Source organism: Neofelis nebulosa, chromosome 2 (assembly GCF_028018385.1).
Source record: "Neofelis nebulosa isolate mNeoNeb1 chromosome 2, mNeoNeb1.pri, whole genome shotgun sequence".
Taxonomy (NCBI): domain Eukaryota; kingdom Metazoa; phylum Chordata; class Mammalia; order Carnivora; family Felidae; genus Neofelis; species Neofelis nebulosa.
The window spans coordinates 32861292-32875155 of NC_080783.1; the positions used below are offsets into that span (position 1 = coordinate 32861292).

A 13864-nucleotide genomic window follows, 5' to 3' on the forward strand; every position below is an offset into this window, starting at 1 on the left:
CTTATTACTCTCATTTTAATATCAAATGCTTGAAATCAATATAAAAAACTAGACACTAAAAACATTTAATAATTTTTACCTGAAACTTAAGCTTGCTTTCTCCTCCTTCCCGGTCTCGTTTATGCATATTCACCATTAAGGCTTCATAACAATCCTTCCAATAAAGTGCCATGTTCTCATGACCACCATAAAATGTAAGGGTTTCATATTGCTTCATGTAAGGCACAATCTTACAAAAATATACATATATACACAAAATTTAATACATACTTCTAATAAAAATGACAATAGAAAATTCACTCAAAATAGATAAAACTTACATATTTTTCAATGTAAACTTGCCATTCATTTGAACTGCAATATTCTTGAAAATCTTCAAAAAATGAAGAACTACCATTGGTAAAAGGTAAAGAAGGCAGGTGCAAGTTCATGAAGAGAAGTTCATAAATTTTGGAAACCAGGGTACGGACAAGGGGAATCAGAAATGAGTAGATTTCAGTCTGTTCCTTGATTGACTGACTTAGAACATGTTCCAGCTTCCCTAAAATGTAACATGCTTCATCCTGATTTTCAATCACTTTGGTCTGAAGAAGGGTGTTTAGCTTAGCTGATGCCATTGCACAAACCTGAGGAAAATAGTACAGGTGAGAAAGAACAGAATAAAGCAGACATTTAGCAAAAGATCTTTGGCTCTTCAAGTTTTGTTTGTTTAATATATTTTTTTTAATGTTTGTTTATTTTTGAGACAGAGACAGAGCATGAACAGGGGAGGGGCAGAGAGAGAGGGAGACACAGAATCTGAAACAGGCTCCAGGCTCTGAGCTGCCAGCACAGAGCCCGACGCGGGGCTCGAACCCACGAACTGTGAGATCATGACCTGAGCTAAAGTTGGACACCTAACCGACTGAGCCACCCAGGTGTCCCTGTTTGTTTTTTTAATCAATTATAAAAGCAGAATATACAGAAAAGGTATAGTGGATAATTAATCACCCAAACGTCTATTCCACTATTCCTAACAGTGTGCAAGGACAGAGGAATTATACTAAATTTTTTTTTAAATGTTTATCTATTTATTTTTGAGACAGAGAGGAGACACAGAATCTGAAGCAGGCTTCAAGCTCCAAGCTGTCAGCGCAGAGCCCGATGCAGGGCTCAAATCCACCAACCTTGAGATCTTGACCTGAACAGCAGTCAGATGCTTACTCAACTGAGCCATCCAGTCAACCCTTTCTACTTTTAACTTAAGGTTCTACTGCTGAAGCTTTTCCATTCTCCTCAGACTTTCCAAATCTTTAACTTTAGTTTTTGAATCTGACTAAAGCAGCTTAATTCTAATAGAGACCAACAAATATAAGAAAAAAGGCCATAGGGGCACCTGGATGGCTCTGTCAGCTGAGTGTCTGACTTTGGTTCGGGTCATGATCTTTGGGTTCATGAGTTCAAGCCCCACATCGGGCTCACTGCTGTCAGTGCAGAGTTCGCTTCAGACCCTCTGTCCCTCTCTCTCTCTGCCCCTCCCCAGCGTGCACTATCTCTCAAAAATAAACAAACATTAAAAAAAAGAAAAAAGGCCATAAAATTTCATCATCCAGGAAATACCAGAACTAATAATTCTGGGCTTTTTTGCTATGTGTTTTAAAAAAAAAATTGTTTTTAATGTTTATTTTTGAGACAGAGAGAGACAGAGCGCAAGCAGGAGAGGGGCAGAGAGAGAGGGAGACAGAGAATCTGAAGCCGGCGCCAGACTCTGAGATGTCAGCACAGAGCCTGACACAGGGCACGAACCCATGAACTGCGAGATCATGACCTGAGCCAAAGTCAGATGCTTAACTGACTGAGCCACCCAGGCGCCCCTACTACGTGTTTTTTAAAACACTGTTTATATTGGGGTATCTGGGTGGCTCAGTCAGTTAAGCGTCTGACTTGGCTCAGGTCATGATCTCACAGTTCACGGGTTCGTGCCCCACATCGGGCTCTGTGCTGACAGCTCAGAGCCTGGCGCCTGCTTTGGATTCTGTATCTCCCTCTCTCTCTGCCCCTCCCCTCCTCATGCTCTGTCTCTGTCTCTCAAAAAATGAATAAACATTAAAAAAACTTTTTAAGTAAAATACCATTTATACAAAAAGTGAAACATCTAGTGCTTTGCTTTTAACTTAATATCATGGTATTAAATAATGTTCATATGTTTATTTAGAAGTATAAAGATATTTCAATGGATACAAGATAATTTACTTGACCACTGCCTTAATTTTGGATACGTACACATGTCACATACAGATACATATGATCCCCCCTACCCCCATTATAAAGAGCACTGTATGAGGGTCACTTGAGAAACTACAAAAAATACTGATGCCCTATTTCCTCCTTTCTAATATAATTACTATGGGTGATGCCCCACAAGGTAATTTCATGTTCTCATCACTGGCTCAGGTAAGACAACTGGGGGAAGAGGAAACCAGCAAAATGGAGATCATATGCTGCATCTAAATAAATCAGCAACCACCTAGTCTTACTTTAGAGACAAGCTAGGAAATGTTGACATTTATGTGACATCTTCTAATACATACACACAGGCAATTAACTAGTAAGTATGAGCCACACAAAACAAGTTTGTAGTCAGAATGGCAAAGAACCTTTATTATAACCCCTATAAGGGAAGAAGTTGCTTTCCCAGCCTTTAACAACTAGCCAGTAAAAAATGTTTTAGGTTACTAACTACTGGTAAACAATCCATAGGTTCTGTACTCTTTATTTAACAAGTATTTATAGAGGCCTACAATGGGACAGGCATTGAAATATTTAATGGTGAACAAATTAAACAAATAGGTATTTATGGAAATTTCATTAAAGAGAAACACTGAGAGTAATTATAAGTGGGGGGAAAAAAACAACCCCAAAACCAAGAGTTCTCATATCCACCTGGCATGCTGGCTGCAATTGCTTTAACAGCCATCAGGCTAATATTAATGAAAAGGCCCCAAAAACTATTTTCACTCTATCTCTCGGTAGAAAAAACCCGAGAATACCACCATGAACATCCATCAAGGCTGTTTGGTATTTTACATTATTATTTTAGGATATACTTTTAGACTAGAAATACTAGACAAAGAGTGTGATTGTTTTTTTAAATACATATATTTTCAAATTACATTTGAATGGATACATAATTCAAGGTTCCACAATCCATGTATCAGCAAGCAAATCTTATTTATTTAGCTTTTCTGTGTTTTCCATGTTTCTACAATGAATATGTTACTTTTATGATTAAGAAAAAAACCCCACTATTTTAAAAAATTTCTTTTGCGATTTTAATTTTATTTTTATTTATAAAAATAGCGCACAACTGGGGGAGGGGAGAGAGGAGGAGAGAGGGAGAGGAGGGAGGAACGAGAGAGAGAGAGAGAGACAGAGAGAGAGAGAGAGAGAGAGAGAATGAATCTCAAGCAGGCTCCACACTCAGTGCAGAGCCTGATGCAGGGCTTGATCTCATGACCCTGGGATCATTACCTGAGCTGAAATCAAGAGTCAAACACTCAACTGACTGAGCCACCACTCAGGAGCCCTCCAAAAAACCCAATGTTTAAAAAGTTAGTAATATGGGGAAAGGAATTCAATATAATTGTAAGAAAAAAAGAAAATAAAATTATCAAAATATATGATGTTTTCAATCATCTGAAAAAGATATATGCATAGAAAAATATTGACAGTTATTTCTTCTTGGGCTATGGGATGATGGATTTATTTTCTTCTCTTTATGTTTTTGTGTATTTTCCATAATGATCATGTTTTACTTTTACAATTAGGAAAAAATATCTATTGAAAATATGGCCTTTTAAAAATATGGCAACCTTATGGAATTTTAACCTCTCCATGTTATCAACATTACAGTAAGTTTATATATATTAGAAACCATCCCCAACCCTACCCCTTTGCCCCAAGTACTTGAAATTCCAAAATCAAAAGGAAATTAAAAGGGCCAGGTAAGTAGTTATGAGATACATGTCATGATTAACTCAACCCAAGTTCTCCAATATAAACCGAAAGTTGACAGACTAAAATTCATGTGCAGATTTTCCAACCTGTAACATTTTTTAAAAGAGTTTTTTCTTAAGTTTATTTATTTTGAGAGAGAGAGAGAGAGACAGAGAGATGGAGAGAGAGAGAGAGAGAGAGAGAGAGAGAGAGAGAGAGAGAATGAATGGGGGAGGGGCAGAAAGAGAAGGGGAAAGAAAATCATGAGGGCAGAGCTTAACAGAGGATCATGACCTGAGCCAAAACCAAGAGATGGATGCCTAACCAACTGAGCCACCCAGGCACATTCCCCAACCTTTAAAATTTTTAATTAAAGATAGAAATAATAAATATTCCTTGAGTCCATACTTTATTTATCTGTGTTTTGAAAACCTAGCACAATGCTCAAACTTGGTAGGTATTCACAGTAAGCATTTGATTAATTAAAAAATGAGATATAGTGTAAAACTGTGGATTAGTAAAGTAACAGAAAAAGATTTGAAAGAAAAAAAAAACCTCAATTTTCCTCAAAATATAAGCCCTAAAGTTCATATGTATGAGTGACAAGTATAAATAGTCTAAGCAGGTTGTGTACTTCCTAGCTACACTACAGATGATATAATACCTCCTAATATAAGCTATGTATAAATCCTTTAAAAGGCAACGTTGAAATTATATTGAATCAGGAAGAAACCATCAATGAGCTGCCTCTGAAGCTTCTTTCTGATTAACAAAACTGAAACATATATGCTGTTGGAACTAATAAAAAAATTAAAATGCTGAAAATTATTACCATTTAATATTAAATTATTAAATATTAATATATTAAATATTATCATTTAGTTATTACACAAATAATTCCTATGCTGCATACAAAGTACAAAAAATAATGCAAATGAATTGACAAACCTGCACATTACCCATTCCAATGAATCCTAGAAGTAACTGGATTTGAACTTGAGAAAGTTGTGCCAATACTGAACTTTCAGAATACCAAACTGACAGACCATCGAAGAGCAGCATCAGATCCTCTAAAAGCTATCACAAGAGAAAAATTGAGAAATAAAAACATTCCATCTTAAAATCAACTGATGAGTTCTCCCCAATAGTAATACACATTATAAGTGTTTTCAAAACTAGTTTAATGTACAAATGGAAAAAGCCAAGAGAATTATCTTAGTAATAGCTAATGAAATTGGTTAACTGTTTATCCATGTTTGTTAAATCCAATTAAATTTTAATGCTCCAAAAAGGGGGTACAAAAGTTTTTTTCCTTGAATAAAGTGCTTGACTACAGAAAGTAATTTCAAAGTGTTATTTATCGCTGTACCTTTTCAGTCCACATGTTTGAATTAACAAGCCCCTCTGACTGCAGAAAGTCCTGTATGATCAGGATGAGCCGCAAGGCATTTTCAGCAGTTACTGGATTCGTGTTTGATTCTCTGTTTTCCATGACTGCCCATTCTAACATCTTCTGTAGCAAACTAAGTGCAAAACAAATCCTCTTAAAACCACTTTCAGCTTAGAAAAATAGTAAAACATGAAAAAAGTCAATTATTTGTTAATATGACTGTATTCCTAAAGATACACTATCACAGGCAGGGATCCAAGGACATTGTAGATAGTATCTAATAACAATGAAGCAACTTTTTAATCTCTGAAGTATCTACCCTCAATAAGTATAATACAAAGGCAAAGTAAAAGTTATCTGTTCTACTTAACTATAAAAAAGCTATTAAAATATTTCAAATTCCAGTTTCTATAAGATAACTAAAAGTTTCTTTAAAGCTCTAAATTGGGAAGGCAAGAAATGGCTTATTATGTCTTGCAGAGGGTCTAGCCCTGCAGAGAACTCTAAATGCTTTAGAGAAGTAATATCTATGAAAACACTATTTGCTTCCTTTAGCATGGAAATCCTCAAATTTGAACAGACTGTAGAACACAATGCACTGAGTGCTTAGATATTATCAAAACTATTTTAAACAATAAGGAATATGTAATCCCTTAAACCCAAACTAAAGTTTTAAATCTCCTCACATTGGAATTACTTTTGGACTTCTCTCTAGATTCCACTAAAATGGCAACAGAGAGGAAAAGGAGCTGAGTACAAAGTTTCTCCTTTTCTCTCACTACACCTACTGAATCCTGAATAAATGTTCAATAAATAATATTATCTTGGACTCCAGACCACTCCAAAAGGAGAGGGTAAATCACCAAATGAGTGCTTACATTAATTTTATTTCATCTGATGGTCGAAGTAGTTCACTGGATATTCCTGGTTTAGTTAGTGCTGAAAACACTTGTCCTCGTTCAATCCAAGTATTATTGTCTGACTTTTCTAGTCCCTTACACATTACATAGTTCAAAATATTTGTCAGTAATTGAAGAAGCTCCTCCTCACATCTCTGTAAAAAAAGATAAAGTAATATTAAATTATTGGAAGGAGGAAGTATTAAAAGCACATTAAAAGAACCATCCTATATAGTGACTGTAATTATTTAACATATTTTTAATGTGTCTTATGAACCAGGAACTTTGCTAGGTAGGCCCTAGCAATACAAGGATGAACACAACACCGGTTTTGCTCTCAAGACACAATTTAGTGACTTCTAGGCTTCCAAAATCTTAGATCTTGAGACTTAGAACATGAGTATAATACGAAATTGTTAACAATCACACAATTCTAAGGACTAGAAATATATCATAGATGCATGAAAATAAAAACAGCTTTTGGACAAATAAGGAATTTTACCTCTTGGCTTTCAAGTAACGACAAGTCATCACTAAACCCCGTATCATTTGTGATGCTGCTCTCTTTGTCAGATGGCACAGAAAATGATTTAGTAGATTCTATTGGGGATGGTGTACTAGGCAAGCTGTCTGGCATGTGACTTCCACTGTCGCTCAGTTCACATGAGTCTATTCCACTGAAATCTAAACTCAAATGTGAAGGATTATTATTCCAGAATTCTTCTTGATTCTCTGATTTGAAAGTTAATTCTCCCACAGAACTATCTTCTTGAAATAATGGTGTGTTTGAGTCTAGAGAGTGTCTATCCTCTAAACTCCATTGATCAGAAGACACATTAGCTGAGCCAAAAGAGTTGATTTTTTCCTCATCAGTCTTTTCGTCGAAGTTCCTCTTAAGATCTTCTTCACCTACCACATTTTTATCATTGTCTTTCATTGAAAGAGCTCTACTGTGCTTATGAAGAGTATTTCCATTTTCAAAATTTGTTTTTAAAAAGAGCCTAACCAAAGTGTCTTGCCAACCCACTTGTTGAGATATTTGATGTGCTGCATCTGGCTGGGACTGCAAAATCTGTAAAATCTGTGAAGAGATTAAGAATACAAAACTCGTCAAAAAGTACACAGTACTTCACATCAAAACCAGTTTCTTCCCAGTTATTTTAATGACAAAGTAATTTAATGAGAAACTGTGGGAAGATACACTTTCAAAAGATTATGTTCTTAACTGGATTACAAATTATCTGGAGGGCACACGCTGTGTTTTTAACTAATCTGCATATTACTCATTGTACAGAGTACTTAAATATTTGCTAAAAGATAAAGAAAAAAAATAAAATGATCCTCCACATGTCAACACTCATGTTATTAATTTAATTTGGTAAGAGAGAAAATATACATAGAATGAAGATACATATAAAATGTAATAAAGTTATATCCTCTCAACTAAATACCTTCCATGAGCCCACTGCATTTCTTTTTTTTTTTTTTTTTTTTTTAAATTTTTTTCAACGTTTTTTATTTATTTTTGGGACAGAGAGAGACAGAGCATGAACGGGGGAGGGGCAGAGAGAGAGGGAGACACAGAATCGGAAACAGGCTCCAAGCCATCAGCCCAGAGCCTGACGCGGGGCTCAAACTCACGGACCGCGAGATCGTGACCTGGCTGAAGTCGGACGCTTAACCGACTGCGCCACCCAGGCGCCCCGAGCCCACTGCATTTCTTTAGCAAATACTGAATATCTACTATGTACCAGGCCCTGTTCTGGCCCTAAGGTTAGCAGAGTAAATATGACACACAAATACTTTAATAGAACCTAGATATCCCAAGAATGTTTCCCCATCTCATTTTTATAGGCAAAGTAAATGGCTACTTTTGCAAAAACACTTTTTTTTTTTTCCATTAATTCTATCTTGAATAACAAACAAAATAAAAAGTGTATTTTATTTCTTTATTTGAAAGAGAGAGAACGCAAGCAGGGGGGAAAGGAAGAGGGAGGAAAAGAGAGAGAGGGAGGGAGAGAGGGAGGGAGGGAGGGAAGGAGAAAGAGAGAGAGAGAGAAAAAGAGAGAGAGAGAGAATCTTAAGCAGGCTCCACACTTAGCATGGAGTCCAAAATGGGGCTTGATTCCACAACTCTGGGATCATGACATGAGCCGAAATCAAGAGTCAGATACTCAACCAACTGAGCCACCCAGGCACCAAAGAAACTATATTTTAATTTGAAAACACTAACTCCAATAAAATGGATACTGCTATTTAGCTGGAAAAAGAAACTGAAATTAAAGAATACACACAGAAATGTCAATGAGTATAATCTCTACTATCCAACTCACTTCCCATTTTTGGATTAAAACAGGTTCTCAAACACTGTCAGGTATTCAGTTAAGACCCTTAAGACATTTTTATCACAAAGACAATAAACTTCTATGTAGATGAAAAGAAATTTTGCTCCCAGTATTTAGAAAATCTCTTTTATCTCTGACAAGTTTCATAGGAGATGAATAATATTGATAGGGACTTTAATATCAATGGCTCTAATGCATGCTGATGCTGATATAGAAAGCAATTAGTCACAATGAGTCACAATGATGTGATGTTTTCCTTTCCTTCGTTGTGATAGGTGAGCTACCACTATTCTAGTGATAGAAAATACCATTTTTTCCCCACAGCAAAGAAATTTTCGTGATTTCATAATTTTAAAATTTCCATAAGGGGCGCCTGAGTGGCTCAGTTGGTTAAGTGTCCGACTCTTGATTTCAGGTCAGGTCATGACCTCACAATTTGTGGGTTTGAGCCCCCCATCAGGCTCTGCACTAAAAGTATGGAGCCTACTTGGGATTCTCTCTCTCCCTCTCTCTCTCTGCCCCTCCTCCTTCACTGTCTCTCTCAAAAATAAACTTAAGGGGCGCCTGGGTGGCTCAGTCAGTTAAGCGGCCGACTTCGGCTCAGGTCATGATCTCGCGGTCCGTGAGTTCGAGCCCCGCGTCAGGCTCTGTGCTGACAGCTCAGAGCCTGGAGCCTGTTTCAGATTCTGTGTTTCCCTCTCTCTGACCCTCCCCTGTTCATGCTCTGTCTCTCTCTGTCTCAAAAAAATAAATAAACGTTAAAAAAAAAATTTTTTTTTAAAAACTTAAAATATCCATAAAATTACTTATTTTATGTTCATTTTATATACATGTAATGGATAAAAACTAGGCTGCACCAAAAGTTGTTTTCAAACTGAAAGGAAAGGATCAATCTATATAGCCTGCTTCAAGGACAATATGGTAAAATCCATCAAAATGCAAAATGTGAGTACCTCCTGAGACAGCAATTCCATTTCATGGATTAGGTCCTACAGATATATTACCAAGAACAGGTAAAAGTATATGTAAAAAAGTGTTCTTAACGGAAGTTTATTAACATATAAATGTAGGAGACAATCTAAATGTCCATGTACAGGGAACCAGGTAATACTTCATACAATAGTCATAGAATGAAAAACTCTATGAGGCCAGTAAAGAGAAAGATACATATACAGACTTATAATGGAAAAAATACTGTAACATAACTAAGGAGTAAAATTAAAAAGAAAAACAAGAAAATAAATTAAATAGTGGTCAGAGGTTAACAGCAGGGAAGACAGAAGGTTATAATTAGGAAGAAGCACACAGGATAACTAGTTCTTGACTTAGTTAAAAGTTAAAGGAGTACATTGAAAGCAAGTCACTCTTGCTTTTCCACGAAGTTCAAAAGATTAACTCTAAAATATGGTATATGAATTAGAAATGGTTTTTATCTTTGAAAGTTCTTGACAAACTATTCTCTTGTAATAAATCTTTTACTGGGGCAAGGGCATATTTCCAGGTGACTACATGAGGCTAAGAAGAACACATTTTTGTGGTTACATGAAGTTAATTCACCTCAAAAAAGGAAACTATTTAAAAATCGTGCCATTTATAAAATAACAGATATTAAAACTTATACCTGGTATAAAATACTCAATATAAAAGCTATTCACAGTATGACAATATTGTTACTTCTAAAGTGTATTTTAATTTTTTTAACGTTTACTTTTGAGAGAGAGAGAGAGTGCAAGTGGGGGAGAGGCAGAGAGAGAGGGAGAAAGAAACTGAAGCAGGCTCCAGGCTCCAAGCTGTCAGCACAGAGCCCGACATGGGGCTTAAACTCATGAACCAGGAGATCATAACCTGAGATGAAGTCAGACGCTTAACCAACTGAGCCACCCAGGCACCCCTTTAAAGTATATTTTAAAAGTTCACTAACCTTTCTGCAGATAACCACCCTGACATTTATATGTGTCCTGTGAGATATATATACCATGGACAACAGATCTTTGAAATTAATAGCAGGATCTACGGTGGGGAAAAAACAAAAAGTTAAAATTGAATTCCAGAGATAGCCAAAGAACTATGAGTGATGGTTAATGAAATAATTGTTTTCATTTTTATTTTATTTTTCTTGCTGTCAACAATAGACAGCCTTTGGTTTTTTCTAGCTTTGCTAAGATACAATTGACATAAAACTGCATAAATTTAAGGTGTAAAACATGATGATCTGATATTCGTATATATTGTAAAACAATTACCACAATAAGGTTAATTAACATCCATCACCTAACATAGTTACCATTTTCCTATCATGGCGGTTAACTTTTAAGATCTGCTCTTAGCAGCTTTCAAGTCCATAATACAGCACTGTTAACTATAGTCACCATGCTGCACATCAGATCCCAGAACTTATTCATCTTATAACTGGAAGCATGTACCCTTTGACCACCTCATTCATTTGCCCCACCTCCCACCCCACCCCAGCAACTAGCAATCTGTTCTCTGTTTCTAGGAGTTTGGTTTTTTTTAATTTCTCAACATACGTGAGACCGTACAGTATTTGTCCTTCTCTGACTTAATTTCACTTAACATAATAATGTCTTGCAGGTTAATGTGTTACAAACGGCAGGATTTGCTTCTTTCTTGTGGCTGAATAATATTCTTTTATATATACATATACACACACACATAACACATTCTTTATCCACTCATCCATCAGCAGACGCTTAGGCTATTTCCATGTCTTAGCCATTATAAACGATGCTACAATGAACATGCAGATAATTCTTTGAGATAGTGATTTCATTTTCTTTGGATATATACCCAGAAGATGGATTGCTAGATCATATGATAGTTCTATTTTTAATGTTTGGAGGAACCTCCATACTGTTTTCTATAATGGCTGCACTAATTTGCATTCCCAGCATCAATGGACAAGGGTTTCCCTTTCTCCATAACTTCACCAGCACTTGTTATCTTTTGTCTTTTTGATAATAGCCATCTTAATATGTAAGACCTGCTATCTCCTTCTGGTTCTGATTTACATTTCCCTTATGATTAAAGATGTGGAGCACCTTGTCATCTACCAGCTGGCTACTTGTATGTCTTCTATGCAAAAACTGTCTATTCAGGGGGCAGCTGGGTGGCTCAGTCATGATCTCACAGTTCGTGGGATCGAGCCCCCCTCAGGCTCTGCGCTGTTGCCATGGATCCTGCTTGGGATTCTCACTCCCTCTCTCTCTGCCCCTCCCTGCTTGTGCTCTCTCTCTCTCAAAAAAAATAAATAAAACTTAAAATAAGTCTCATCAGGTCCTTTGCTCATTTTTTTAACATTTTTTTATTTTTTGAGAGAGCGTGCACATGTGCATGTGCACGCAAGTGAGGGAAAGACAGAAAGGGAGGGAGAAAGACTCCCAAGTAGACTCTGAGCTGTCAATGCAGAGCCCAGCGTGGGGTTGGATCCCACAAACCATGAGAGTGTGACCTGAGCAGAAACTGAGTCAGATGTTCAACCGAGTGAGCCACCCAGGCACCCCCTTTTGCTCATTTTTAACTGGAATTTTTTTTTGCTATTATATTATATGATTTCCTTAGGTATTTTAGATATTAACCTCCTCTCAGATATTTGATTCACAAGTATTTTCTCCCACCCTGTAGACTGCCTTTTCATTTTGTTGGTGGTTTTTCTCACTGTGCAGAAGCTTTTTAGTTTGATGTTGCCTCATTTATTTTGCTTTTGTTGCTAGTGCTTTTGGGGTCATATCCAAAAAGTCATTGCCAAGACAAATGTCAAGGAGCTTTTCCTTATGTTTTCTTCTAAGAGTTATATGGTTCAGGGTTTACATTTAAATCTTTAATCCATTTCAAGTTAATTTTTGTGAGTAGTGTGAGATAGGGGTCCATTTTCATTCCTTTGCATATGAATATCCAGTTTCCCAACACCATTCATTGAATAGACTATTTTTCCTCCACTGAGTATTCTTGGATCTCCTGTCAAATATTAGTTGACCAGATATACATTGTTTTATTTCTGGGCTCTCAATTCTGTTCCAATGGTGTATGTATGTTTCGATTACTCTAACAGTTTGAAATCAAGAACCATGATGCCTCCAGCTGCATTCTTTTTGAAGTTCTCTCTCAAAGAATGAACTGGGAGTAACAGTTACATAATGCTGAAATAACTCTCATTTAAAATAAGGATTATACATATGTTTAAATCTTACAAAGAAAATAGATTTAGAATATTTGACATTCTCCTGAGTAAGCCCTAACTGTTCTTTTCTTTTATTGCCTGAAAATACTATCCATACTGTTATAATATACATTATTTATCTTTTTATGTACATATCTTATATCTTATGTACTTGTCTTATCAATGAGAAGGTAAACCAATCAAAGCGAAGAACCTTATCTTATGCCTTTTAAACCCCCAGCATCTGACATAAACACTATAGTTTGTCGTAAGTACTAAAAAATTTTATTAAAAAAAATGAGAAGCAAAAAAGAATATCTGAAATTAAGGATTTACGCCCCCTAAAAAAAAAGATAAAATGTTTTGTATGTATTTTCTCTAGCATCTTTTCCTTATAGAGAACTCAATTATTTACTAATCAATCAATAAATTTCTACTGAAGGCCTATGGCACTATGCTATGCCCTGGGGAGATAATAACAAAAAAGATAGATAAAAAATAGTACCTAATAAAGCCCTGCTGAATCAAATAACAGGTAATTTAAAAAGTAACCTGAGGAAGGAAGGGAAAAAAAACCTTCAGGAAAAAAACTGAGACTATCAAATACAATTATGCTACTATGAAGAACATTTCTTAAATCTATCAGTATTATCAGCCTTAGTCATACCTGTATTTATAATTTGATTGGTGAGGCTTTTAATGAGATTGGCATTAACGGGTGCTTCATTAAGAAGAAGTCCCAATCCTGAATAGCCAACTTCTCTGAGCCGAATGCGCTGTTTACTTCGTTCATAAACATTCGTGCATTTCAACATTTGTTCCATAACCTGGTTACAACAGTAATATATTTTTCTCAACACAGAGAACTAAGGACAGTCTGTCACTATTTAAAATAATTTAAAATTTCCTTTTTAATGGCTAAGGCTTAGATGGAAACAAACCCTACAGTCTCCAAGAAGAACAAAGATATGCTATGAAAGAAGAAAAAGATACTTCTAGATCAATCTCATAATTTGTATAACACTTATGTAACAGTTATCAAAATAATTTTCGAGAACAAGGAAACATTTTGTAAAGG

The 13864-nt window shown here is 35.9% G+C and overlaps 1 protein-coding gene across 3 annotated transcripts in view; it reads right to left on the reverse strand.

The window, feature by feature from the left end:
- NBEAL1 (neurobeachin like 1) overlaps window positions 1-13864 on the reverse strand; it is a 187267-nt gene that overhangs the window by 77237 nt on the left and 96166 nt on the right. For all 3 annotated transcript variants that reach the window (XM_058708591.1, XM_058708582.1, XM_058708601.1), the window contains 8 exons: window positions 13454-13613; window positions 10531-10619; window positions 6767-7345; window positions 6244-6419; window positions 5345-5498; window positions 4924-5052; window positions 321-626; window positions 80-229 (listed from right to left, as the gene is read on the reverse strand). In XM_058708591.1, coding sequence (XP_058564574.1) covers window positions 80-229; window positions 321-626; window positions 4924-5052; window positions 5345-5498; window positions 6244-6419; window positions 6767-7345; window positions 10531-10619; window positions 13454-13613 — 1743 coding nt within the window. The remainder of the gene's footprint in view (window positions 1-79; window positions 230-320; window positions 627-4923; window positions 5053-5344; window positions 5499-6243; window positions 6420-6766; window positions 7346-10530; window positions 10620-13453; window positions 13614-13864) is intronic.